General features: G+C 47.0%; 1 protein-coding gene and 2 long non-coding RNA genes across 14 annotated transcripts in view; 1 reads left to right on the top strand and 2 right to left on the bottom strand.

Annotated features, from left to right (window-relative positions):
* The window catches only part of LOC136456053 (uncharacterized), a 110,202-nt gene that overhangs the window by 2,344 nt on the left and 82,877 nt on the right, over positions 1-24,981 (bottom strand). The gene's annotated exons all lie outside the window — the stretch shown is intronic.
* LOC136458280 (uncharacterized) lies at positions 961-3,789 on the bottom strand. 12 transcript variants are annotated; one of them, XR_010759947.1, is made up of 7 exons: positions 3,235-3,789; positions 2,932-2,998; positions 2,495-2,547; positions 2,255-2,322; positions 2,047-2,107; positions 1,129-1,517; positions 961-1,025 (listed from the first exon to the last, which is right to left on the bottom strand). XR_010759947.1 is itself a non-coding variant. In XM_066458244.1 (6 exons), exons 1-6 carry the CDS (start codon positions 3,380-3,382, stop codon positions 1,498-1,500), a joined length of 435 nt encoding a protein of 144 aa, XP_066314341.1. In that variant the 5' UTR covers positions 3,383-3,789; the 3' UTR covers positions 961-1,497. The 12 variants fall into 12 exon arrangements, 2 of the variants coding, with proteins under 2 accessions (XP_066314341.1, XP_066314342.1); XR_010759950.1 differs by having other exon boundaries at positions 961-1,517; positions 2,255-2,408; XR_010759952.1 differs by having other exon boundaries at positions 961-1,517; positions 2,255-2,402.
* Positions 20,276-22,565, top strand: LOC136458279 (uncharacterized). Its single transcript, XR_010759946.1, has 3 exons — positions 20,276-20,425; positions 20,530-20,658; positions 21,837-22,565. It is a non-coding gene; the product is annotated as an uncharacterized lncRNA (long non-coding RNA).

Here is a 24,981-nt window from a genome sequence, read left to right as displayed (position 1 = left end):
AATTTCAGAAATGGGGAGCAGCTGATGAAGCAATTGAAGGACAACAGATAATATTTCCGTTGCTTGAAAATATATCAATTCACAATTGCCAAAATCTAATAGCACTACCAGAAGGACCATTGCTCCTGTTCTGCTTGTCTAGTCTCAGCTTGTTTCAACTTATTCTCTCTCACAGAACACTATTGAATCAGCCGTCGTTTAGTTCATTTCTCCCATGGAGAATTGATATATATATATATATAGTCGGCCATCATCATATACTAGCCACTCCTGCCCGCGCTTCGCTGCGGGTGTTGCGCTTGGTATAGGAAAAATCTTAGGAAATATGGCTCATATGTCTAATATGTTTTCTCATCACGTTGCTACGAAAGGTTTGTCTCTTTGGTACATGAAATAGGAAAATATGGAAAGAAAAGGTAACATGATTTTTTTCATTACAATGTTGTAAACGAATATAGAGAGTTGATGATAAGAGCAGAGGGATTCTCATCATCAACAGGGTTGATCAAACTATTGGATGAAACATCTTAGGAAATAATATTAAATTAAACTATTATCTAATGGAGGAGATCAAGTATGTGCTTATTGTTTTCGTTTAAAATACGTATCTGCTTATTGTGTACCGAGCATATCTTACATGGGAGCTCATATTGCCCAAACAAAAAGTATCTCAACTCTCAAGAGAACTTTGTGAGTAATTAATTATTTCCTCTTATGATGAGTAGTAGGGCAATGATTCATGTTCAAACTTCACATGACACTTTTCAGCAAAGACGAATAAATCAATCAATGTATCATCCAAAGGAGGAGAGTTATCTTGGCATTTTGTGTACAATAAAACTCTATAAGAACCAAAATTACAAAAGAAGGAAAACTGTTCCAGTTAAATTTGCTTTCAATTTGCATCGCGCTTTCTACTCATCTAACTTAATTAAGATCCTGTAAGTTTTTTTAAAAAAAAATTGTACTGCAGTTTGATAAGTATGCAAAATGTATACCTCCCAACTGTAAGATCGATCCTTAACCTGTTCGTTGCAGAAAATGTTGAAGAATTAGCACCAAACATATATCCATTGATTTTTGAATCAATGATAAATCACCAAACTTGATCAGATATATTGTTTTTACTTTTATTTTTGAAAGGACCACTTGATCCAGCCTTCTTTGGAAGCCATTGTAGGAATCAGGGATCGATCCCTGCCGGGCCAACTCCCACCCTTGGGGCTTAACCGCGTGCTCTATGAGCAGCTCCTTTGTATATTGTTTTCACTCGCTAACAGGAGTATCATTATATATAGAATTCAGCAATCTCTAGGTCTGTTAGCTACGGACACTGAACAACTGGAAGCCTCCACGGAAGCACTGACTAAAGCTAAAATGGGAAGGGAAAACAAAAGCAGTACACATGCTCGTAGGACAAAGACGAAAAGTAGTGATCTTCATCAGTTCTAAGTGTTGTTCAGCTTAGCACCTGGTGACGACACGACCGTCGTAGCCTCATGGGTATTTGTTATAGTCTGCAAAAGATGATTCATCTGAAAACCCTGTAAGGCTGTAAGAATTTATATCCTTCACTGTTAGGTAGTTGGATACAAGTAAATCCTAAAAATATTAATAGCAAGTAAACAACGTACTGCACCATAAAAAATAATGGCACATAGCATTTCTCAGTACTTAAGGATAGATCAATATTAAAAATATGAGATTACCGGCGAGTACTGAAACGAACATGGTGACATGATGAAGCTAAGTTGCAGTAAGTTTTGCATATAATTCATGTACTATATGAGACATTGTACCGGTGTTGTCATGTAAATCAGTTTCGATATGGTGATAGAATTATGGACCTATGCTTGGAAACGTACTTTTCAATGTAATCCTCGTGCACACCTAAGTATTTTTGTTTTTATTTTTTGCTTTGATGTTTCACGCTTGGTTCATCCACCAATTTATTAGGACCGCATGCAGTTGGGACTCTATCACAACCTTAACACACACAAAATACTAAAATTCATAGCACGAACTTGAGAAGTGAAAGGGCCTAACCATATGAAGGAGTATATAGAAAACTCAGCATCAACATAGCAATTCGTTGGGCCATTGGGTCCTGCAAAAGAATCGGTTAGCAATGTTTGGTATGAACTCAAAATATGCACAGACCAACAGGGACACCATGTTTGAACATTGAGACCAAAGGCACTGAAATCAGGGTCCCTCCATACAACCATGAAGAGATGGTGCTGCAACTACTCACATGAAATCGTTCTGACACTCCGCAAATGGAGTTTTCCTTGAATGCAACGCCATTGGCATGTAACATTGCTTGAACATGACACATATTGTCAGTTTTAGTGTTCAATCCAGGCTTCATAAAGGCAATCTAGGTGATGGAACCTAGGAATCTGAGGCTAAACCGAACCACAAGGTCATGATAAAAAAAAAGTCATGCATCCTGAACATAAATTTTCTAGTTCAATGTCAGAACTGAATTTACATTTGCCAGCATTCCCATCTCTGAGATTTGTGCTGACCTCTCTGCGATTAAACCTGAAAGGAGAAATCAAGCCGTCAATTCCTTCCATGCAAAATGACACGCGAAAACCTAACCTAAGTCCTGATCTTTAGTTTATGTCATTTTGTGGTCATGTACACACGCTGCATCCTCCATTAGTAATGCAGATTAGTTATTTACACAAAGCAAGCCATAGTAGCGTGCTGCATAAAAAATGGCAATGATAATGAATTATTGCTAAAAACAGGATGCAAAATATGGAACAAAAAAAAGTGAGCCCTGATTTTAGGCCACGCATTCCATTCTGCAGATCCTACTGAAGCAAAATATTATTGGACCGAGGTTATTGACAAATCTCCAAGTTAAGATGAATGTTTGACCTAACAATAAGGTTATAATAGCCTATCAGCTAAGGTCACCTTCTTGGAGAGGACCGGGAGGCCTCATTGGGTGGACAGTAGGACCAGGAGTAGGCGAGCAGCAATCCTAAAAGAGACATGTTTGTAGCACCTTAAAAAATCCATTCTAATCTTGGTCGCTGAATGAAAAGAAAGAAGGAGACAATAGCATTCCATGGATAAATTTCTGGAAGAAATCTATTAAAATCCACAGCACATACTGGTATCACCAAGGATGCTAACTAATCATCACATGACTGAGTCATTCCACGTTGATTATCCTTATCTAATTCCATGATTCTTTGGTTGTTCGAGAGCACATACCAAATGGCGAGGGTTCTCGCAGAGGAGGACGTGGCCAAGGCCGACGCTGGTTCGTGCATGCTGTTGTAGGCAGCACGGTTCGTGGAGGTCTCGAGGTCGTGGCGGCGGAGTGCTCGTGGACAGAGGTCGCCATGGTCGAAGGAGACATACGCAGGGTACGAAGCGACTACTGCTGAAGGTCGTAGGATAGGAGACCATGAGGCAACCTTCATAGTGCGTAGGACCCAAAAAAATTCTGCAGATCCGCATGAGCGTGTTATATGGAATTGAAGAACAGAGCAAAGGACAGAAAGAGCGGCGGAGCTACGCCGGCCAAGCAAAAACGGCGCGTCGGCGGTCCAGATCTGCACGAAAGCGAGCGAGCGCTAAACAGTAAGGAGAAACAGATGGGTGGGAAGCCGCTCCTCGACTGGTCCGGCGCGCAACCATTGGCAAGGCTGGCCGCCCGCCGCCGCCGCCAGGGGAGAGGAAGAGGCGCTGAAGCGGTCCACGCGTGCAGCCTCCATCATCTCCGAGCCAGGGCCACCACGTTGGCCACCCGTGAGGAGCGGCGGATCCAGGAAATATTTTAGGGGGACTGAACAACACTGCTGCTCGATCTTAAGTCTCAGCCTCCCCTATACTATAGAACTTTGCCTAAAAATTCATAGGGGCTCTACAGTAATTTGCACTGATTCGGTTTGGGTAGAGGGGGCTTGAGCCCCCCCCCCGCCCCACCGCTAGATCCGCCCCTGCCCGTGAGCGGGAGCGTGAGCGAGGCCTCACCCGCGCTGGGGGCCTCCTATGGCGGTGGCCGCTGCGCTGGACCCGCCTGCCCGTGCCAGAGCTGCTGCGCCGCTGCTAAGAGTGAGGGAGAGTGAAGGAGGGAGTAGAGGAGCAGGCGGCAGCAGTGAAGGAGGGAGTAGAGGAGCAAGCAGCTGCTGCCGCCTGCCATTTACACGAGAGAGAAAGAGGAAGGAGCACCTCCGTGCAGTCCGCGGTGCTGTTGAGGCGCAGCGCCAGTCTCCATGGGCGGCGGCGTCTACCTACAAGGCAGATTCGGCCTCCCCGCCCTGGTCGGCGGACCTCCTTTTCCCACCCACAGCGCCGCCTAGCAAGAACCACCGTGCAGCTCATGGCGGCCTCGATTCGCAGCGGCTTTCGCTGCCCACCTCCTCGCCTATTTGCAAGTCAGATCCGGCCTTCCCGCAGCAACCACCGCACCTCCATTTCCCGCCCCAGCTCCCACTATGCAAGAAACTTCGCAAAATGAAAGCAGGAAAAGGATGCAGAGAGGAGAGCGCTCGCACCTGAAAACGGTCGGAACGGGCAGGCCTAGTTCTTATCCCCTGCGGTTTCTCGACTGAGGCCCGCGCATGATGGGGGCCTCCCGTGCCGTTGCGCCGCTGCATCGGACCACCTGAGCCAGGGCCACCACGCCAGCCACCCGTGAGTGTGAGCGTGAGCGAGGCCTCGCCTGCGTTAGGGGGCCTCTTGTGTTAGTGGCCACTGTGCCGGACCTGCCTGCCCGCGCCAGAGCTGCTGCACCGCTGCTGAGAGTGAGGGAGAGTGAGGGAGGGAGTAGAGGGGCAACCGTGCTGGGGGCCGTCGCTCCAGGGGCCACACACGGCGGTGCGCCGCCCGCGCAGGGGCCTGATGTGGTCGGCTCGCCCATCGCCGCTCCGGAGCCGCCAGCGTCGGGGGAGGAGAAGAAGAGGACGCCCGTCGCCGCTCCGGGGGCGGCCCGCGTCGGGGTAGGAGAGGAAGAGGGTGAGGTACCGCCAGATCCAGGCGCCGAGTTTCGTCGCCGCCGACGGCGAGGAAGAGGTAGCTAGGGTTTCGTCGAGCACACGTGGACCGGCGGAATGAGGCAGCGCCGGGGGAGAGCAGTGGCTCGGACGCTGTCGCGGCCACTGGCGTTGGACGACACACCATGGCATCGTGCCGGGGGACGCCGCTGCGCCGCGCACAGGGTGCGGGGAGCCTCGGCGGTCGCGACGAGGAGCGAGGAATAGAGCGAGAGCGCAGAGAGGAAGCCCTACCTCACTGAATGCGTTCAGTTGCTTCATCTATCCACTGCCGAACGTATGGAGAAAGACCGGTTCTGACGCGCTTCATCTGAGCCGTGGAATTTCGATCTAACGCACCAACTAAACAGAACGTACGTGGACACCCTGGAAGGCCGCCGATTCTGCGTGCCTTCATATCTTCAGCCTGTTCGTTTGGCTGGGCTTGTTCGTTGCTGGATCGTGAAGAAGTACTGCTGGCTGGTTTGGTGTGAGAGAAAAATATTGTTCCGACTGAAAATTTAGGATCGTTTACGACCAAGCGAACATGCCGCTTTAATATATACTGCTCCTGCTGCTTGGCGCAAATAAAGCTACTGTGTCTGTGTGCATGCATGTGGGAGCGAGGTCCGGATGCCGGGAGCAGGATTAGTGTCTGTGCAGGGCATGCATTGGGGCATTTGTTGGTTGGATAAGCAAGCCCTCCCCTTCTTTTCTCCCCGATGTATTCCCCCTCTCGGGTCTTTGCATTGACTCCACATGCACATGAGGAGTAAGTGACTCGTGGACTGGACTGGACGGACCAGGAGGATCATCAGATCAGCACGGTCCATCAACTTGTTTGTTTAACGCTTTTTTTTTTTTTTTTTGAGGGGAACGCTATTTGCTTTCTGCTAAGGAGACGACGGGACGACAATCCAACGGAAGGAAAGAACAATTCAAACCGGCTTAACTTCACTGGGCTTGGCCTATCTGCTACTTTCCTCATGGGCCTTCTGGAATAGCCCAGCTTCAACGACTCAAAATCCGGCCCAACCCAAAGCAAGATCTACGTATGCTCCATCGACCTGCATATTTGTCCACCAGGCGGACCAGGGACGACAGTCGACAGCAACACCAATCCAATAAACACAAGCAAATGTTCCACAAGTTGCCCAACCTCGAGTCTCTAGACATACAGGATTGTGAAAGTCTGGTAGAGGTCTTCAACGTGCCCGCATCTCTCAAGACAATGGATGTTCGGGGGTGTCCTAAACTTGAGTCCATATTCGGCAAGCAACAGGACAAGCCGATATTGAATCAAGAGCCTAGCACTGACGTCATGGCATCCATAGCTGCTGTACCACAGCTGTCTTCATCGACCAGGGATCACTTCCTTCCATGCCTTGAATCGCTATCGATACAGATGTGTGGCAGCTTGTCAGAGGTTCTCAACCTTCCCCCATCACTCAGGGAAATAGATATTTTGGAATGCGACAAACTACAACTCCTCTCGGGCCAGCTGGATGCACTCCGAACACTACAGATTTTAGGCTGCCCAAAGTTGAGATCAGTAGAATCTGGCTCCGGAGAGCTCCAAATGCTGGAATGCCTCCGTCTTGGGGATTGCGAAAGCCTAGCGCCTTTCTTGACCGATGGGCCACAACCATACTCATGTCTTCGTGAGCTTGCAATTCTTGAATGCCCAGGTATAAAGTCGCTCCCTTCGTCCCTGCGGCAGCGACTGGACAACCTTGAGGTAAAATATCTGGATGTCTTCGTGAGCTTGCGTCTCGCATCTCGGGTGATCACGTCTTGCGTCACCGCCAGCCCGCCACACGATTGCATCTCGCGTCGCCGCCACGAGAGGACTCGAGGTTTAAGGAGTCACGATTCGCATGTTCGTGTGTGCCCACGGACTTGCCGGCTAGGGATGGCTTCACGTGGATGCCAAATGCAGAACTGCTTAGACCTCAGCCCTTCGGGCCAGCAACTCTTCGCTGCTGGGCCAGTGGGCCTTCAGTTTGACAGGCTATATACATATACGACGATATACCTATAGTGCACATACTTGGGTGGGGCCCCTTGGAATTGGAGGGCCCGGGGCGTCGGCCCCGTTTGCCCGCCCCCAGGGCCGGCCCTGGTACCCACTAAACTATAACTTTGCTATTTCACCATCAATTGCATAGAATCGTCTGCTCGTGTGGATTATCCTTGTCAAAGCTCCTACTCGCTATCTATAAATATATATCAATTAGCTTAAGCATGCATGTAGTATCTCGTTTAGGTCCTGAGATATATTTATCATTTGAATAATCATGTGCGGTCCAATGTTCACTGATCAACTACGTAGTCACCGGTGTGCTATTTTTGCTTTGCTCCTAATAGAACCATTAATGAGCTTATGTTTTTCATTGGAGAAAAGTGCAGCACACCACACATGATTGTGGTGCCTTTCTGTTCTTGTCATTAATCCCTGAATTTCCACTGAAATTCATAAGAACGTTCCTATACTTGCAAGTTCTGTAGTATCACTTAATTATGCCACTTTGACTTTCTACGTAGTAAATACTCCCTCCGTCTCAAAATAAGTCTTCATCTCGCATTTTGAAGGGCCAAACAATCTCAATTTCAACCAAAGATATACGAAACAATAATAGTATTGTGATACCAAATAAACATGATTAGATTAATCACATCATATATTTTCATAGTGGACCTATTCGGGTGTACAAATGTTGATACTATTTTCGTTGGAGAAAAGTGCAGCACACAACCATACATGACTGTGGTGCCTTTCTATTCATGTCGTTAATCCCTGAATTTCCATTGAAGCTCATACGAGTTCCTATGCTTGCAAGTTTTTTTATCACTTAATTATGCCACTTTGACTTTCTAAATAGCAAACATTACTAAAGAGGTAGTTGTACACAAGACTAATGTTACCTTTATAACAGAGATGCCAACGAAGATTTGTACTTGCCAATTTAATTGGTATTTCTCCTGTCTAGCTGACGAAATTTGACTAATTGAAGTTCAGGAAACTAACATTGAGTTCTAAAATGGGGAGCCAGTGTTAGGCTTAAACTTCACTATTAGGATGCACAAAAGTGTAATATGTCTGTTTTTCGTTTCAGAAAGAATTGAGCTACTCTGTACAATTCAGTAGCAATATACTCTAATCTTCTTGCTGTACGCTTTTTCATGTTACTATAAATTTTTATGGACAAATCCTAACATTAGCTATCACCAGGTGCAAAGCTACTGAAGCCAAAGACATGGAAATATTCGAGCTGTAGAAATTAGTGAGCTGGGATTGGAAATAACGCGAAGCACAAGAAAGGTTAATAAACAGGTTAGTACCATCAACGTTTCTTATTAAATTCTTGGGTTTTGATTACTATCATCTCGAGTTATTAGTGCTGATCGCATAACCCATCTATTGCAGGGACTGATGTGCCTTGTTTACTGTCAGCAGCCAAACCATCATGTATATAATGTTACTTTTCCTCCTATGATGTTCACCCTCCAGGGCCTAAATTTCTGTTTGACAAGCATGAGATGTAACATTTCGCATTTCTCTTTGGCAAACATGAGATGTAACACTATTTATTCTCGCATCAAATGGATGCAGAGATTGGATATTGGAACTAGTTCCCATGGAATACATATACATCCTGGCTGTTTTTATCTCCCCACGATGAGTTCTGCATTTCACAAATGAACTGCAAGCATGGCATTTCTTTTTAAGTGAGCTCGGCAGAGAGACTTGGCTTGTAATGGCTCTAATCTTTATGAAAAATTGCTAGTTGCTATTGTCAATTGTTGATACTCCTACATGCCAAAGGTCCAACTTCATGGTACAGGCTCTCAAACTGTTATTGGACATAAGTAGCTAACCGGTTCCACAGTAATGCTATCGACACACAAAAATAGTCGGTTTGAAATCCAGCGACACGAAAACAACCTAAAGAATAATACAATCAAACGATGCTAACTTGGTGTTTGAAATGATTACAGCTGTGATGCTTTGTGCAGAGAAGATAACTAACTTCCGGGTTAAATGAGATTCTACAAATACGTTTCAAGTTACAAGCAGCAGATACTGTCTTATTTCGTGCTCGCAGCCCAATTGGCAGTGCACAGCGATACATAAGTGTGAGCATTGTTTAGTGCACAGCATTGGGTTCTTCTCAACAACAAACAGAGCCGCATAAACAGATAAATTCATTCCTTCATCATGAAATGAACTGTCAAGAACAAAAACCAAACCTTTTAACTCATTCATCTAAGTTGAAGTTGAACAACGCAAATTATTAAGATAGCACAACAAAATCTAGAATGGAACAAAATTAAAATTTCTGAAATGACTTGGCCATGAGATGATGTAAACCTGGTAGATAGATGTCGACAGTATTTCAAAATACTAATTACTCCTAGCCTAGAAGGGTTACATTTCAGCCACAAACTCAAATGCAAGGCATATTTTCATTGAAGTCAATGTTACAGCAAACTTTATGCAAACTACTTAGGGTGTGTTTGGTTGAGCTATGGTCGCGGAAAAAAGTTGTTGTGGCCTGTGAGCTGTGAGAAAGCTACTGTGGGCTGTGAGCTGTAGAAAAGCTGAAAGTTGTTTGGTTAAACAAGTATAAAATATACCTTTTATCTTTATTTCTTTTGAAACAACTATGAAAGAGCTTTTTATTCCATCAATTTCAAAAAGCAGAAAGCCAAAAGCCAAAAGCAAGGTCAAACCAGCTTTCAAAAATATACTACGGAAAAGCAGCTGCTTCTGGAAAAAGCAGCCTCCAAAAACAGACCCTTTTGTTGGGCTTATGGCTTTTGTGGCCAAAAGCCAAAGCCAAAAACCCAACCAAACGGACCCTTAAGCATTCCCAGCAGCCTGAGCAGCAGCATCCCGCTTTCTCTGCTCCTCAATGATGCTGAGCTTAATACCCTTGCCCTTGGGGAGACTCACCCATGGTTTTGTTGCCCTCACCTATTGTGAACACATTGCCCATGCGAGTGGCAAAGGCATGGCCCAAGGCATCCTCCACATGAATGGTCTCAAAACTTTTCTTGTGCTTCTTCCTGTTTTCTATCACACCAACACGACCAGTGTTCCTCCCTCCGATGACAATAACCACCCTGTTCGCTTAGATCGTTTCTGTGGCTTATAAGCCGGTTGATGCTGTTTTGTTGTGAGAGAAAAACATTGTATTATGGCTGATACGATCAAGCGAACAGGGTGAACAACATTGCCCACACCAAACTTGATGAAATCAACTATCTTATTTGTTTCCAGACCAATCTCGACTCCTCAAAAAATGAAACAGGAGACGTCAACCCCACTCCAACATGCCTCCTGCTCCTGCTCCTGCCTTCAGCACTTCAGCGTGCTCCCCGCTCCGTCTTTCTCCCCGTGCATGCCGACAGGTGGGCCAGGTGCACGTCGCCCACCTCGCTGATCCACTAGTGTTGAGGTACAGTTGAGAGACGTTGGTCCAGTAGGAACTTGAGGCTATAGTGGTCTGTACGAATAAGAAAATGATGCCCCCATAGGTATGGTCGCCAGTGACGTACCGCCTGAACCAGCCCAATCAGCTCGCGTTCGTCGACGGTGAGCTTGAGATGTCGAGCAGCGAAGGGCCAGCTAAAGAAAGCGAGGGGTCCGGCGTCTTGGTGGAGAACAGCGCCGAACCCCGCGCCTGACGCGTCACAGTCCACCATGAACAGCTTGTCAAAGTCGGGCATTTGGAGGATGGGTCCCGTGGATAGGGCACCCTTGAGTGCCCGGAACGCCGCATCCGCCTCGTCGTCCCAGGTGAATGCATCCTTCTACAGGAGGCGCGCCAGCGGCGCGGCGATAAGGCTAAAGTCGCGGATGAACTTCCGGTAGTAGCCGGCGAGACCCAAGAAGCCCTGTAGCCCACGGGCGGAGCGAGGTGCCAGCCACAAGGAGACCGCAGCCACCTTGTCGGCGTCCATGGCGACGCCGCCCGCTGATATTACGTGGCCAAGGTAGGCCACCGAAGATGCCCCAAAGGAACACTTGGAGCGGTTGAGGTGGAGCTGGTGCGCCCGAAGTGCGTGGAAGACGATGTTGAGGTGCTGTAGGTGTTCGGCCCAGGAGGCGCTATATATGAGTATGTCGTCGAAAAACACAAGCACGAACCTACACAAAAAGGGGTGGAGCACATCGTTCATCAAAGCCTGAAAAGTCACCGGCGTGTTGGAAAGGCCGAACGGCATCACTAGGAACTCAAAATGGCCATGGTGAGTGCGGAACGTCACCTTGGCAACGTTGTCGGGGTGCATCCTCACTTGGTGGTAGCCCGAGCGCAAATCAAGCTTGGTGAAGAAGCGAGCCCCATGAAGCTCGTCGAGAAGCTCATCGACGACCGGAATCAGGAATTTGTCCTTGGACGTCTTGGCGTTGAGGGCCTGGTAGTCGATGCAAAAGCGCCAGGAGTTGTCCGCCTTGCGCACCAACAGCACGGGGGGCGGAGAACGGAGATGTGCTCGATCGGATGATGCCTTGGGCGAGCATAGTAGCGCACTGACGCTCCAACTCATCCTTCTGCAACTGTGGGTAGCGATAGGGGCGAACAGCGACCGATGCTGTACTTGGCAGTAGGTGGATGCGGTGATCATACGGCCGCATCGAATGGAGCCCCTGTGGCTTGGCGAAGACCGTCTCAAACTGCTCTAGGAGCCAGTCCAGTAGTGGCTGGGAGGGGGCAGCGGCGATCGCTCGCGCGGCTAGTTCCCGCATGTCGTCGTGGGGGTAGCCTAGGCCCTTCCACAGAATGCGCCAGGAGCCCCGTGTGAAAGCCATGCACAAATCCTCGAAGTCCTAGAGGATAGGACCCAGGGTACGTAGGAACTCGACGCCAAGAATAAGATCAAAACCACCTAGGCTGATGCCATAACAGCTGATGGTGAACTCCTTTGTACCAATGGCCAGGGCCACATCCTGGGCGACGCCTTCGCAAGGCACATGATCGTCGTTGGCCACTAGTACCCGCATGGTAGGGTGCAGTGCTATAGAGAGGTTTAGGCGACGCAGGAGATCAGCGTTGATGAAGTTGTGCGTCGAGCCAGAGTCGAGGAGCGCCACAAGATGGTGGCCATGCACGAAGACTGGAAGGAGCATAGCATTCTCGGTTCAGATGCCGACGATGGCATAGAGGGACACATGAGGCTAGGCTACAGGTTCCTGCACCGCTGCTAGGGCAGGCGCATGCACAGCAGCCTCTTCCGGAAAGGCAGCAGCAACGGCACCTCCGTTGGGATCTCATCGTCGAGGAAGTCCACCGACTTGAGGTAGAATAGGCACTAGGACACATGCCTGCGCACATAGGGCTCATCACAATGGTAGCAGAGACCTTGGCGGCGACGCTCTAGTTGCTCCGCTGAGGACAGGCGGCGGAAAGGACGAGCAGGGGCCATAGCGCCCGTTGGTGCCTGAGTTGTGGTCGCACCCAGGGCTGCTGGTACCACTGCAGCAGGCCATAGTGACACTGGGATGCCCGGACGCTAAGGAGGTTGGATGCCACGCTGAGGAGTGGCCGGCATCGTGGCAGCGGTGCGACGCTCAAAGGCCCTAGTGAAGGGTCGAGATGGCGACTAGAGGGGGGGTGAATAGTCTTTTCTAAAACTTAATCGCGTCGGCTAACCGATACAAATGCGGAATTTAAACTAACGGTCTAGCCAAGACTACACCCCACTATATATGTTCACTAGCACCTTGCAAAGATAACAATTAAGCAATAAAGGTGCCGGGCTAGCTAGAGCTCTCCTAAACAATTCTAGGAGCAAGGTTACACAAACCTATGCCACTAGTACTTTAAGTGACAAGGGAGCTCCTACACATGCTAGTAAGCAAAAGCACAAAGCTAACTAAGCTCACTAGCAATGCTCAATAACAAGGCAACCAATGCCTAATTAGAGAGCGCAAATACTTAGCTACACAAACTGAGCAATGTGACTAACAAGGTTACTAAAACCAAATTAGCCACGCAAGGGAGCTACTTCTATGCTACACAAGCAAGAAGGTAATTAGCAAGCTACACAAGCTATCTAATTACTAGAGCAACTACACAAGCTTAATATGTATAAAAGTAATTGCAAGCTTGTGTAACGGGGATGCAAATCAACGGGAAGAATAAGGTTGACACGATGATTTTTCTCCCGAGGTTCACGTGTTTGCCAACACGCTAGTCCCCGTTGTGTCGACCGCTCACTTGGTGGTTCGGCGGCTAATTAGCATCACCCGCTAAGCCCGCACGTCGGGCGCCGCAAGAACCTACCCCTTGAGTGAGGGTAGCTCAATGACACGCTTTACTAGAGTTGCTCTTCGCGGCTCCCACGGGGCGAGCACAATGCCCCTCACAAGCACTTCTCTGGAGCGCCGCACAAGCTTCTTGCACGCTTCAACGAAGACCACCACCAAGCCGTCTAGGAGGTGGCAACCTCTAAGAGTAACAAGCACCACCGGCTTGCAACTCGATCACCTAGTGCCACTCGATGCAACCTCACGATGCAATCGCACTAGAATCGTTCACTCACACAATCGAATGATCACTATCAAGTATATGTGTGATGGAGGGCTCCCAAGCACTCACAAGCATAGACACTAAGTCCCTTGAGGTGCTCCACACCAGCCATGGCCGAAAGCCACTTCTATTTATAGCCCCAAGGGCTAAACTAGCCGTTACCCCTTCACTGGGCAACGGTCGGGCCGACCGGACGCTCCGGTCGTGTTGACCGGACGCTGGACCTCAGCGTCCGGTCGCTCGCAGACGACCACGTGTCCCGATACCAACGGTCACTTGACCTGACCGGACGCAGCAACTTCAACTGACCGGACGCTGGACCCTCAGCGTCCGGTCGTTTCCAGTAAGCTCCTGAGCATGACCGGACGCGTCCGGTCGAACGCGATCGGACGCAGCCAGCGTCCGGTCACTCTCCAGCTACTGCGTCACCGTACATCAGCATGACTGGACGCAGCCTGCCAGCGTCCGGTGCATTCAGATCTAGCGTCCGGTCAGTTGACCGATGCCAGCATCTTCTCCATTCTCTTCACCCTTGCTCAAGTGTACTAACCACAAGAATTTGCATCCGGCGCAATAGAAAATAGGCATTCCATTTTCCTAAACCCATCTCACCCCTGCAAACACCATCTCCTTTGTAAATGTGCCAACACCACCAAGTGTACACCAACATGTGTATGTGTGTTAGCATTTTCATAATCATTTCCCAAAGGATGTTAGCCACTCAACTTGCCACGCCACTCGATCCTAGCGACAATGCAAAGTTAGATCACTCGAGTGGCACTAGATGACCGATATGCAAACAAGTTTGCCCCTCTTGATAGTACAGCCATCTATCCTAAACCCGGTCATAAACTTCTCTACACACCTATGACCGGTGAAATGAAATGCCCTAGATTATACCTTTGCCTTGCGCATTCCATTCCATCTCCTTCAATGTCGATGCAACACATGCACCAACACGATCAACAATGATATGATCCACTTCATATCATCACATGATCATATTGGTTCATCGATCTTGACTCTACTTGCTCTTCACCGTTGCCATCGTCCATCGGCGCCAAGTCTTGCTCAAGCTTCACCGCCACGCGGTCCATCACTCCAAAGCCTTTGACTTGCCCTTCACGCTTGCAACCGGTCTATCAAGCCAAGTCTTGTCTTGATCTTCTCCACCTTGATCACATGACTCAATGTCATGTCTCATGTGCATTTAAGCTCCTTCATCATCACATGTGTGAGCTTTGCAACATCTCCAAGCCATTTTCACCTTCATGGCATATGTTGCTCACACACATGTACCTGTGGACTAATCACATGTGTATCTCACATAAACACAATTAGTCCACCTAGGTTGTCACTCAATTAGCAAAACCAAACAAGGACCTTTCACCTGGCCAAATGCATGGCCGTTTGGAGGTCCTAGGGTTCCCGCTGCTCCACATCGACCTTGATGTGCTCCGGCAGCCTGCCCACAAACAACTCCGCCTTCTAGGGCGCAGAGAGGTTCTGAGCATGACAGAGCACCGCATTGAAGTGGTCGGAGTATTCCTGTACCGTGGAGGTGAAGGGCAGGCGAGCAAGTTTGGATAGACGGGTCCCATGAACTACCGGCCCAAAACACAGATTGCAAAGCTCCTTGAAATGGTCCCACGTAGGCATGCCCTCGTCCTGCTCGAGGGCATAGTACCATGTTTGGGACACGCCGGTGAGATGGTACGACGCAAGCCAAGTGCGGTCTGAGGCCAGGGTACGCTGTCCGCGAAAAAACTGGTCACAATGATTGAGCCAATTGAGGGGATCCTCGGCACCATCATAGGTGGGGAACTCCAACTTGTAGAAGTGCGGGGGGTGAGCGCCGTGGCTGACACCCGGAGCTACTGGTTCTTGAGCAAAGGCCGCTGACGGCGAGGCGCCGGGGTGGTGCTACATGTTGCCGCCGTAGAGTAGAGGGCTACTAGACCGCCCCACCATAGTGGATCAGGGCGCCTGTGGTAGGGACTGGGGCAGCTAACATCGTGGTCGCTGGGAACGTTGCCATCGTATACACCGGCCCTACCGTCGGGGCCATGGCATAAGACGGGATCAGCGACGGAGAGGGCGGCATATGCAGTAGATGGATGGGCACACCCATTGCGCTGGACTGGGGCATCCCAGCAGGGAACACCGGTGGTAGGGAGGCCATGGCCAATTGCGGCGGCGACAGTGGTGGTGGTGGCCGTGGTGGGGGAGGCTGCGGCTGCTGCGAGCTGATGAGATAGGACTGCATCGCGGTCATGGAACGGGACAGCTCGTGGATAGCCACGGTTACCTGCTCCATCGACATTGTAGAGGACGCATCGGCCGCCGAAGCGGATGGCAGCAGGGAGGAGGATGTAGGCTGCGCAGTAGTGGTGATTGGCGGCGGCGGTGGTGGGCTGGTGGAGGTGGGAGGAGGACCTGACATCTCTGATACCAGATTGATAGGACTTGATGCCCTATCGGAGTTGCTGCGTAGGTTATAGGGGTGGAAGAGCGGAGGACGAGGCTTAGGGAAACGGCGGCGGGTTGGCGCCGTGGTGCTCACGGCGCAAGGAGGAAGAGGAGGTGCGGCTAGGACTCCCAAGGGAAGCCGGCAACAAATATGTTGCTTCTGCTTAATTCCAATCTCAATTGTTTACAGAGTCTTTATCCTCTCTAGGATCCTATAATTAAGGAATAAATACCATAAATAGCAAATAATAATAATATGGGCTCTAGCCCCTATAGCTGGCGTCCTCCTTTAGCCACTAATGAGCCTGTGGCTATTATAATAGGTGCCGGTCATAACAGAGGCTGACTGGATCATGTCTTTCCTTGGTAGAGTGGTTTGGTATCTGGAGTACTGGAATGGCGTTGAGTCATTATGTGATGCTTTGCGGTTCGTTCTGCACAGTGACTCAAATCCTGCCCGATAAAAGTACATACAGTCCCTAGTTGAATTCATGTGACGTGGTTGATTCTTATTTTACTTTGTTCATGTGAATGGGGCGTAGTATTGTAAAATACACACTCCATTCTAAATTGTAAGTCGTTTTGATTTTTCTAGGTATATAGTTTTTTATGCACCTAGATATACAATCTAGATACATAATAAAACCTATATATCTGGAAAAGTATATCAACTTGCAATTTAGAACAGAGGGAGCACTATCTAAGCTATGTCTATGGTTTCATCATCATGTACAGAGATTGTATCACCACTTAATGACCATCAGTTATCTTAGGCTGTTTGGTTGAGCATCTAAAAAGTGCTTCTGTTGTCAAAAAACAGAAAGCCAACCAAACAGGAGAAACATGAAACTACTTTCGTGTAGTATAGTTTTTGAAGCACATTGGACCCTGTTTTTTGCTTTTGGCCTTTTGCTTTTCGAAATAAGTGGAAATAGAAAGTTGTTTCACAGCTGTTTCAAGGAAGATGAAGAGAGCGGGCAGGTTTTATTCTTGTTTCATCCAAACAGCTTATAGCTTTTCTATAACATATAGTTTACATCAGCTTTTTCATAGCTCATAGCTCATAGCTCATTGCTAAACCACACAGACCCTTAGTGCCCATAACTGCTTTGTTGTATTGTATGAATATTTGTTATGTGTCCAACCAAAATATGTAAGATCGATTCATACTTAGATAGGCAATCAAAGAGGTGAATGATTGAAGCTGCTGGAACTCTCCACATCTCGTTCAGTATACTTGTATTGATCTTAATTTATGTGTACTCCCTCCGTTTCAATTTAGACCCCCTTTGGAATAAAGGATTTACAAAACACATGAATAGGAAAACACATAGGAATCAAATGCCATAGCACTTCAAATCATATAGGATTTCAGAATAGAGGAAAGTTTGTGAAGATGCGTTTGAAAGCATTGTAGGAAAATCATAGGAAATAAAACAATGAGGTTGGAGCTCATGTTTACTTTCCTCCAAAATTATTCCTTTAGATGACCCAATCTATATGAATTTCAAAGGAATTGTTGAGAACTATTCCTTTGTCCCAAAGGGCTTGATAGGTGGTTTTTACTACTTTAGATGCACAACTTTTATTACGTATCTAAAATAATTATGTATCTAAAAGCTATGCACCTAGAAAAGCTAAAACAATGATAAATTTGAGATAGAACGTGTATTAGAATAGATTGAGTAAGATGGATATTAATTGGTCAGCCATTAATAGAAAAGCTAAAACAATGATAAATTTGAGATAGAACGTGTATTAGAATAGATTGAGTAAGATGGATATTAATTGGTCAGCCATTAAGCCCACTGGCGCTTGCCATGTTGTCTATCTTGTTGACCTCATCGGTCGACCTGAACAGCTGAACGCTAGTTTTTCATCAAACCAACTAATAACTGAACAACAAGAACCATTATCCGCTCCACGCCTCATGCCTCCACTTCTCTCCCAACCACCACGCCACCGCCCTCTCCTAGGACACCGCCTCGGTCCTCTTCTTCTCTCCCAACTGGTGATCTCGTCGATGGACTGAGGAGTAGGGATCCGATCCCTTGTCCTTTATAGTTTTAGGTTAGGTTTGTTGATCCTTGTTGGTTTAGAATTTGGTTTCTAGTGTAATCAATGAGGTGGTGGCAACGATGGTATTTTAGAATATGATCTCTCCGGCCTATACCTACCTGACGACATTTGATTTGCATTGACAAAGGGGCAATGAGATTTTGGTCTGTCGGATTTGTTGATCTTCCTTAGAACTTGTTATTTGGTGTGCTTATCCGAGGAAGCAGTTAGTTGGCTTTTGATGTGTCGATCTCGACCTCTTCTTTTGGTCTGTTCTACACAAGATCCGACATCTTCATCGCTTTGTTTGATGGTAAAGGATTGTACACCTGCGTTTTTTTTAGAATTCCTCCAGCCGATGTTCTTTCAGTAGATATTAGATCTCGATTGTTAGCGGCGAGTGACTTTTGCGGTCTTGAAAGTCTTTTGGTGAGGGTGTTTGCGTTGTCCCTTTTCTTTACTGTCTTTTCAGTGCGATCTTCAAGTTTCAGCAGACACGGGTCATTCGAAGAAAGAAGACGGCTACTTTGGTCTTTGATGTACTCTTATTTTTAATTTTTTTTTTGTATTTTTTGTTTATCATTTGTACTAGCTTTTATTTTCCTTAAACATGTAAGATGTGAGGTATTTTTTTAGTGTGTTACATCAGAAAAAAAAACTTTAATAACGGGGAGTATTTGGCATGGCTTCTTCTAAAAGGCTTCTTCGATGGCTTCTAGAAAAAAGGCTTCCGCTTAAGGGTGTTTGGACGAGGGACTAAAGTTTAGTCCTTATCACATTGAACATTCGGATGCTAATTAGGAGAATTAAAGATGAGCTAATTATAAAACTAATTGCACAGATAGAGACTAATTTGTTAGATGAATCTATTAAGCCTAATTAATCTATTATTAACATATGTTTACTATAACACCATATTATCAAATCATAGACTAATTAGGCTTAATAGATTTCTCTCATAAATTAGTCTCTATCTATGCTATTAGTTTTATAATTAATCTATATTTAATACTTCAAATTAGTGTCCAATATAAGCACGTGACACTTTAATGCTCCTTCGAAAGTTTGGTAGTCAGGGTTGAAGCGGGGCTTTTACATTTTTACTATTATAAAGATTGGCACTCATCCGAATATCACTTTTAGGATGATATTTACAACTTTATCAGATGAGAGGAGTTTTAGTTTTAGATTTACCATTTTTGCGTATGTGACATGCCACGCTAGCTCGACATGCTGGAGCCTAGTCAGCATGAGCACGTGAAATGTCGTTGCTACCCCTACCTTGCTCCTCTCTCTCCATCCCCGACAGCTGGGTCCCGCGGCACCTGTCACTGTCAGGTGGGCCCCACTAGTCAGCTTCGTCTTCCAGGTCCAGCACCTGGATGGGAGACAGCCAGACAGGCCACGCTCCTCCGTCCACGCGCAGGAGCACCACCGGGCGCCGCTCGCCATGGCCAGAGCTCCATCGCCCAGCGCCTGGATGTGGCACGCACCACAGGCTCGGCACGGCCTTCACGCCCAGCTCGCCGGAGCAGCTGCTCCCCATGCAAAGCTCCACAGCGGGTGAGCCACCACCTCGGCCTCCCTCTCCGCGCGCTCGCGATGCCGCGGCGGAGGTGCTCGCATGCGTGCCCGCGAGGCCACGGCGGAGCTACTGCTCGCACGTGCGCTGATGAGGCCACGGGGAAGCTGCTCGCGCCCGTGCCGGCGAGGCCGCGGCAGAGCTCCTCGCGCCGCGCCGGTGAGGCCGCGGTAGAGCTGTTGCTCACGTGCCTCCTCCTCGGCTTCCTCACGCTGTGCTGCTCCGAGCTCTATCCAACCGTCCTCCACGCGGCCACGCCTCCTCCGCTAACTGCTGCGTGCTACTCCATCCTCCGTCCTCTTGCCCACGAGATCGAAGAGTAGCAACCGTGGGGAACCGGCCACGAGCTGAAAGACGAATCTGACTAGTGGGGCCCATCTAGCAGTGACGGGTGCTGTGATACCCCGCTGCCAGAGATGGAGAGAGAGAGGAGCAAGGCAGGGTAGCAAGGACATTTCACGTACCCATGCTAACTAAGCATCAGCATGTCGAGCTGATGTGGCATGCCACATATGTAAATGTGGTAAATTTAAAATTAAAACTTCTCTCATATAGTAAAGTTGTAAGTGTTATCTTAGAAGTGATATTCGGATGCCCATCTTTATAATCATAAAAATGTAAAAGCTGAGCCTGAGCTAGAGGCGGAGAGAAGCCTGCCAAGGAGACCGTGAACAAGCCACACCAAACAGCGCCGCCGCACCTCGCTCCCTTCCTCCTCCACCCCATCGCTGCCGCCGATTCCAACGCCGCCGGAGCGCCTTCGACTCCGACACCTCCGGGTAAAAATTATTCGCCCTCAATTTGGATCTCCTCTCGTCCTAGTGCTCAACTCTGTGAAAGTACGAGATCGGCGACTGAGCGTGTTCTCTATCTTCGTTTACAGCGAGCAGGGGAAGACGAGGAGATGAGACTGGTGGGCCTAACGGGCGGGATCGCGTCCGGGAAGAGCACTGTCTCTAACCTCTTCAAGGACGCCGGCGTCCCCGTCGTCGACGCCGACATCGTTGCTCGGGTAAGCTAAGCACGCGGCCCAAACCTGGAGCTATCTGATGCTATCCGCGCAAAGACTACTAATTACTGCTTGTAGACCTCAAATTTTGTGCTGCTCTGTTGCTTGCCTGGGCATAATGTTGTTAGATTTGGTACATTACCAATATCGGAACTTGTAGTTCAAAAGATGCCTTTGTGTCGAGTGCAGTTTTTTTTTATATATATATATATACTCTAAAGAAAGAGTATGAACTTTGTGCCTTTCTTGCCTCTCATAGTGCTTTCGTACAAACATTGTGCCTAATTGTTTTTAAATTATCTCTCTATAGGCTACATAAACAGCGCTTTTGGCCAGAATCAAATGTCTTTAGTAGGTTATAAACATTAAGCTCATATGACTCCAATATTTAGCTGTTAGCCTTTTTTTTTGTCTGCAGTAGCTGTGTTTCACGCATGTAACTAAATGTAGAGCTTAGGCTCCTCATTTATTACTTCAAACAGAAGCACTATTTTAGTTTACGCTTCCAAATTAAAAGAAAACAAAAGGATCTGGTAAGCTCATATCACAGAGTTGTGACATTGCGATAATTTTTTATGAAGCCTTCAACTGAAAGTATTGTACAGCTGTCCAAGAGTATAGAGCTAATTTTACAGGACACAGGGGAAAGTCTCTGTGAATAGAGGAGCTGCAGCTAAAAAAAAAACTTGTACCTTTTGAAATTTCAGATTGCTATTGTACTTGTTTCCTCAGGTTTTTCTCGCTCCTATCTTTTCCCTTTCCTTACAAATTGCAACTGGATCCTGTACCAAACAATCAAACATAACACTGCAATAGGAATTGACAACATGTGCCACACACTTTTATGAGAATGGCAGGCTGTATGATATTGTAGACATGATTCTATTTTCTGATATTAGCTAGTACCTTCAATAAAGGCCGGAACAGAAAATTATGCCACAGTGCCTGGAACGAAGTTATTCTGCCCTTTTTTACACAACCTGACAGCCAGTGTACACAAAAACCACAACAATAGTTACTAAAATGAATGGCTTGGATACATTACTTGCACTGGAAAGCATGGTTGATAATTATATTTTCAGAGTTCTGAAATTTTTATTGGATGCTGTAAGCTTGTGAGGAGTTACAACTGTGTTTGCTTTACAAACATTGTACTGATTATGAAAACCATGCATTTATAGGATGTAGTGCAGAAAGGCACTGGAGGTTGGAAGAAGATTGTAAAAGCCTTCGGGAATGATATTTTGTTGGAGAGTGGAGAAGTTAACAGAGCTCACTTAGGGCAAATTGTATTTTTGGACCCATCAAAACGTCAACTTCTAAACCGGTACACCTTTCACTGATTTCAAATATTTCATCCTTTCATTCCCTGTTTTTATGAATGCAGTAATACGTGTCAATTTTGTTGTATTATGCAATATCACATGAGTCAACTGTCCAACTATCATTCTTTGTGTAAGTACTAGTGTTGTTGAACTTTATTTGATTTATTTATTGTTAACATTTGTCGGTGTTTTCGGACCACCGACGACTAAATTTGTATTTGCGCGTCTGGCTCGGACGGTGTGCTCGGAGGACACATGGATTTATACTGGTTCGGATGGAACATCCCTACGTCCAGTTCGCTGCTGCTCGTGTTACCGGCACTTGGTTTGCAGTAGGGGGTACAAACAGGCGAGAGATGGAGAGAATCCCAAGTCTCTGGTCTAGTTCTTCATAAGGAGAACGATGAAAAATAATTACGAAGGAGACTTGTGAGACTGCAATGGAGATCCTCACGAAAAATGGGTGGTTGTCTTCTAATAGGCTTAGTGCTTAGTGAGTTTCAGTTTGTCTCAAAACCTTATTTGGTTGTTGTGAGCGTTTAATCAGCCGATGGTTGGATCTATCTATACCTAATAATAAAGAGACAAAATTTCAGCTTATTTTTTTGGTTCACCTCCCCTAACTAACTCTGGGAATGTGAAAATTCTATATTCGTCTATCTACGGCCTCCTATTTTATATACACCCTATGTAGGGTAACTTGGATAACTACAAATTCTAATCCTAATACAGAAAGATCTGTCAAATCCTTTGAGTAACCTAAATAGGAATTCTAATAGAATAGAAAAAGATATAAAAGAGGCAAAATTTCTGATCTCTCCGATCATGAGTATCCAAAATACAAATCCTAATCCAAGTAGAAAAGGATAAAAATATAAATTAATATCTACTCTAATAAACCATGAAAATATTTTATTTTTATTTCGGTCCTTCTTCTGTTTGTTGTCTTTTCCTGTTTTTTAGTCGAGACTCATAATCGATTCGATACGTGCATGGTTTGTGTTTCGCTGCGACAGTCACCATGGAGAGACCGAGTACAAGTTGAGTTGTTCTTCTGGTTTGTGTGTGATTCACCGGTACATCTATAAAAAGCCAGCCTTGCCATTGCTATCTTGACGTGCAAAGCGGAAGACTGTCTCCAGTCTGAAATTGTTGTTGCTGTTCGTGAGACGGACAGATATGCCGATCTGCTACATGCACTACTGCTTCACGTAGATCAATAGATTTTATTATTTACGAATCCCTCCTCTCTTGTGAATTGAGCGTAGCTCAGCTTGTTGATTTACCTACCTGGGTTTAAGTCCTCGACTTGACATGTGTGCCTATATTTTTCTGGATTTACTCTAGGACTTAATGGTGCTATTCTTTCAATGGTAAACGACGTAGGGTAGAGTGTGTGTGCGTTCATAGAGATGAATGTGCGCTTATGTATGTGAGCATCTACGTCTGTAACTGGATCTCGAAAAAAAGGAAGAATATCCCTCATCTCTCTTTATTCTTTTTACCGCTTTTCTTTTGCTGGTCGTCAGTTTGTTCGTTTGGTTTTCTTTTCCGCACGTTCGCTACGTCTTTGATTCGGATCCTCATTCTTTTTTCGATTTTTTCGAGTACAAGTACCTTTGATCTCGTTTCGGGCACGTTCTGGTTTGTCCTTTTTTTTCATTTTATTAGTACCTAGCTGGTTCCTCTGTTCCTGTTTGTTCGGTCTGTTTTTTACCGTTATCCGGTCATAATCATGGGTCAAGATACCGGTCATTAACACGTCTGACAACTAACACCATGCCAACTTTAATTAGGTGTTACAAACATATCTTTATCGGTAATGCTAAGAAGCGGTCATCCGTCTCCGGACGGACGGACCGCTCCGCGCTCACTTTCTCTGCCTGGGCCAAATGACCAGCCGCCCAACTGGCCGCCCTACTTATTCCCTCCCTGTCTCTTACACACGGGTCCGGACGTCAGGTCATCTTCTCCTTCCTCTACACAGGAAACACAGCCACTGCCTGCAAATACGAGAGCACCCGTGCTGCTTCCTGCACCCACTCCTCAACCTAGCCCACACCAAGTCCTCGCCGCCCACCCCGACGGGCTGTCGCCGCGCTGCTCCCCATCGTTCCTCGCGGGCATCCTCTCCGACCTTGCCAAGATCAACAACTCCTTCTGGCCGCCGTGTGTGGCCGGGCAGCCAGGAGAGGGGCCGTCGTTGGCTAGGCCCAAGCCAGAGGCATAGGTGCATAGTTGGCCGCTGCCAGGCCATGCCATCATCCTCGGTCGCCGGCTGGCCGGAACAGGCAGTTCCCCGCTCCGCTCTGCGTCATCCGAAAGAAGAATGATAGGGTGAAAAACGCATGTTGCAAGCATATGTTTCAAGTGTTTTAGATGTTTAAGAGGTATGTCGTAAGTGTTTGATGTGGATGTTGCAAAAGTAGATCGGGATGTTGCATATGTTGCAATGGTTGTACACGTATGTTGCAAACTTCTGTTCTTAATGTTTCATCTATTCTCCACGCGTATGTTGCAAGTGTGTTTATTTTGATGTTGCATATGTTTTACACATATGTTGTAAGTGTTTTATCTGGATGTTGCGTATGTTTTACAATAGTTTTCAAGTGTTTTGCAAGTGTTTCAGATCATGTTTTAAGTGTTTCATCTGCCTTCAGACGTATGTTACAAGTGTTGCATTTGGACGTTTCAAAAGCAGATTGGGTGTTGCATTTCCGTCGTCGCCTAATTTCCGCTGTCTCGCCTCGGTGTCTTCTCCTCCTCCCCGCGTCGGCTAGGCATCCGTCGCCCCCTACCCCTCTTCTCGATGCTAGTGACATTCAGGACGGCGCGGGAAACATAATGTACATGCGGGTGTCCGAACGCCCCATCCGTCCGGACGTCCGGGCGCTAGCAAGCCTGTATCTTTATAAATCTTCAAGGGAAATCACAAAACTCAACTTTTAACTGTACCGACACATAATATGAAAAATAAATTTATGGGCATAAACTTTTTGTG

The sequence above is a fragment of the Miscanthus floridulus genome, chromosome 6 (assembly GCF_019320115.1).
Source record: "Miscanthus floridulus cultivar M001 chromosome 6, ASM1932011v1, whole genome shotgun sequence".
Taxonomy (NCBI): Eukaryota; Viridiplantae; Streptophyta; class Magnoliopsida; order Poales; family Poaceae; genus Miscanthus; species Miscanthus floridulus.
The sequence above is the reverse complement of the archived record's forward strand: the minus strand, read 5'-3'. Positions and strand labels throughout refer to the sequence as shown.

Excerpts from the sequence above, each read along its gene's own strand:
- LOC136458280 (XM_066458244.1), bottom strand. The coding sequence starts at position 3,382 with ATGTCTCCTTCGACCATGGCGACCTCTGTCCACGAGCACTCCGCCGCC. Across the intron at positions 2,323-2,494 it reads AGATGGGAATGCTGGCAAAT|CAATGTTACATGCCAATGGC; the intron begins GTAAATTCAGTT and ends GTCATGTTCAAG. Across the intron at positions 1,536-2,046 it reads TCTATATACTCCTTCATATG|ATGAATCATCTTTTGCAGAC; the intron begins GTTAGGCCCTTT and ends CAGGGTTTTCAG.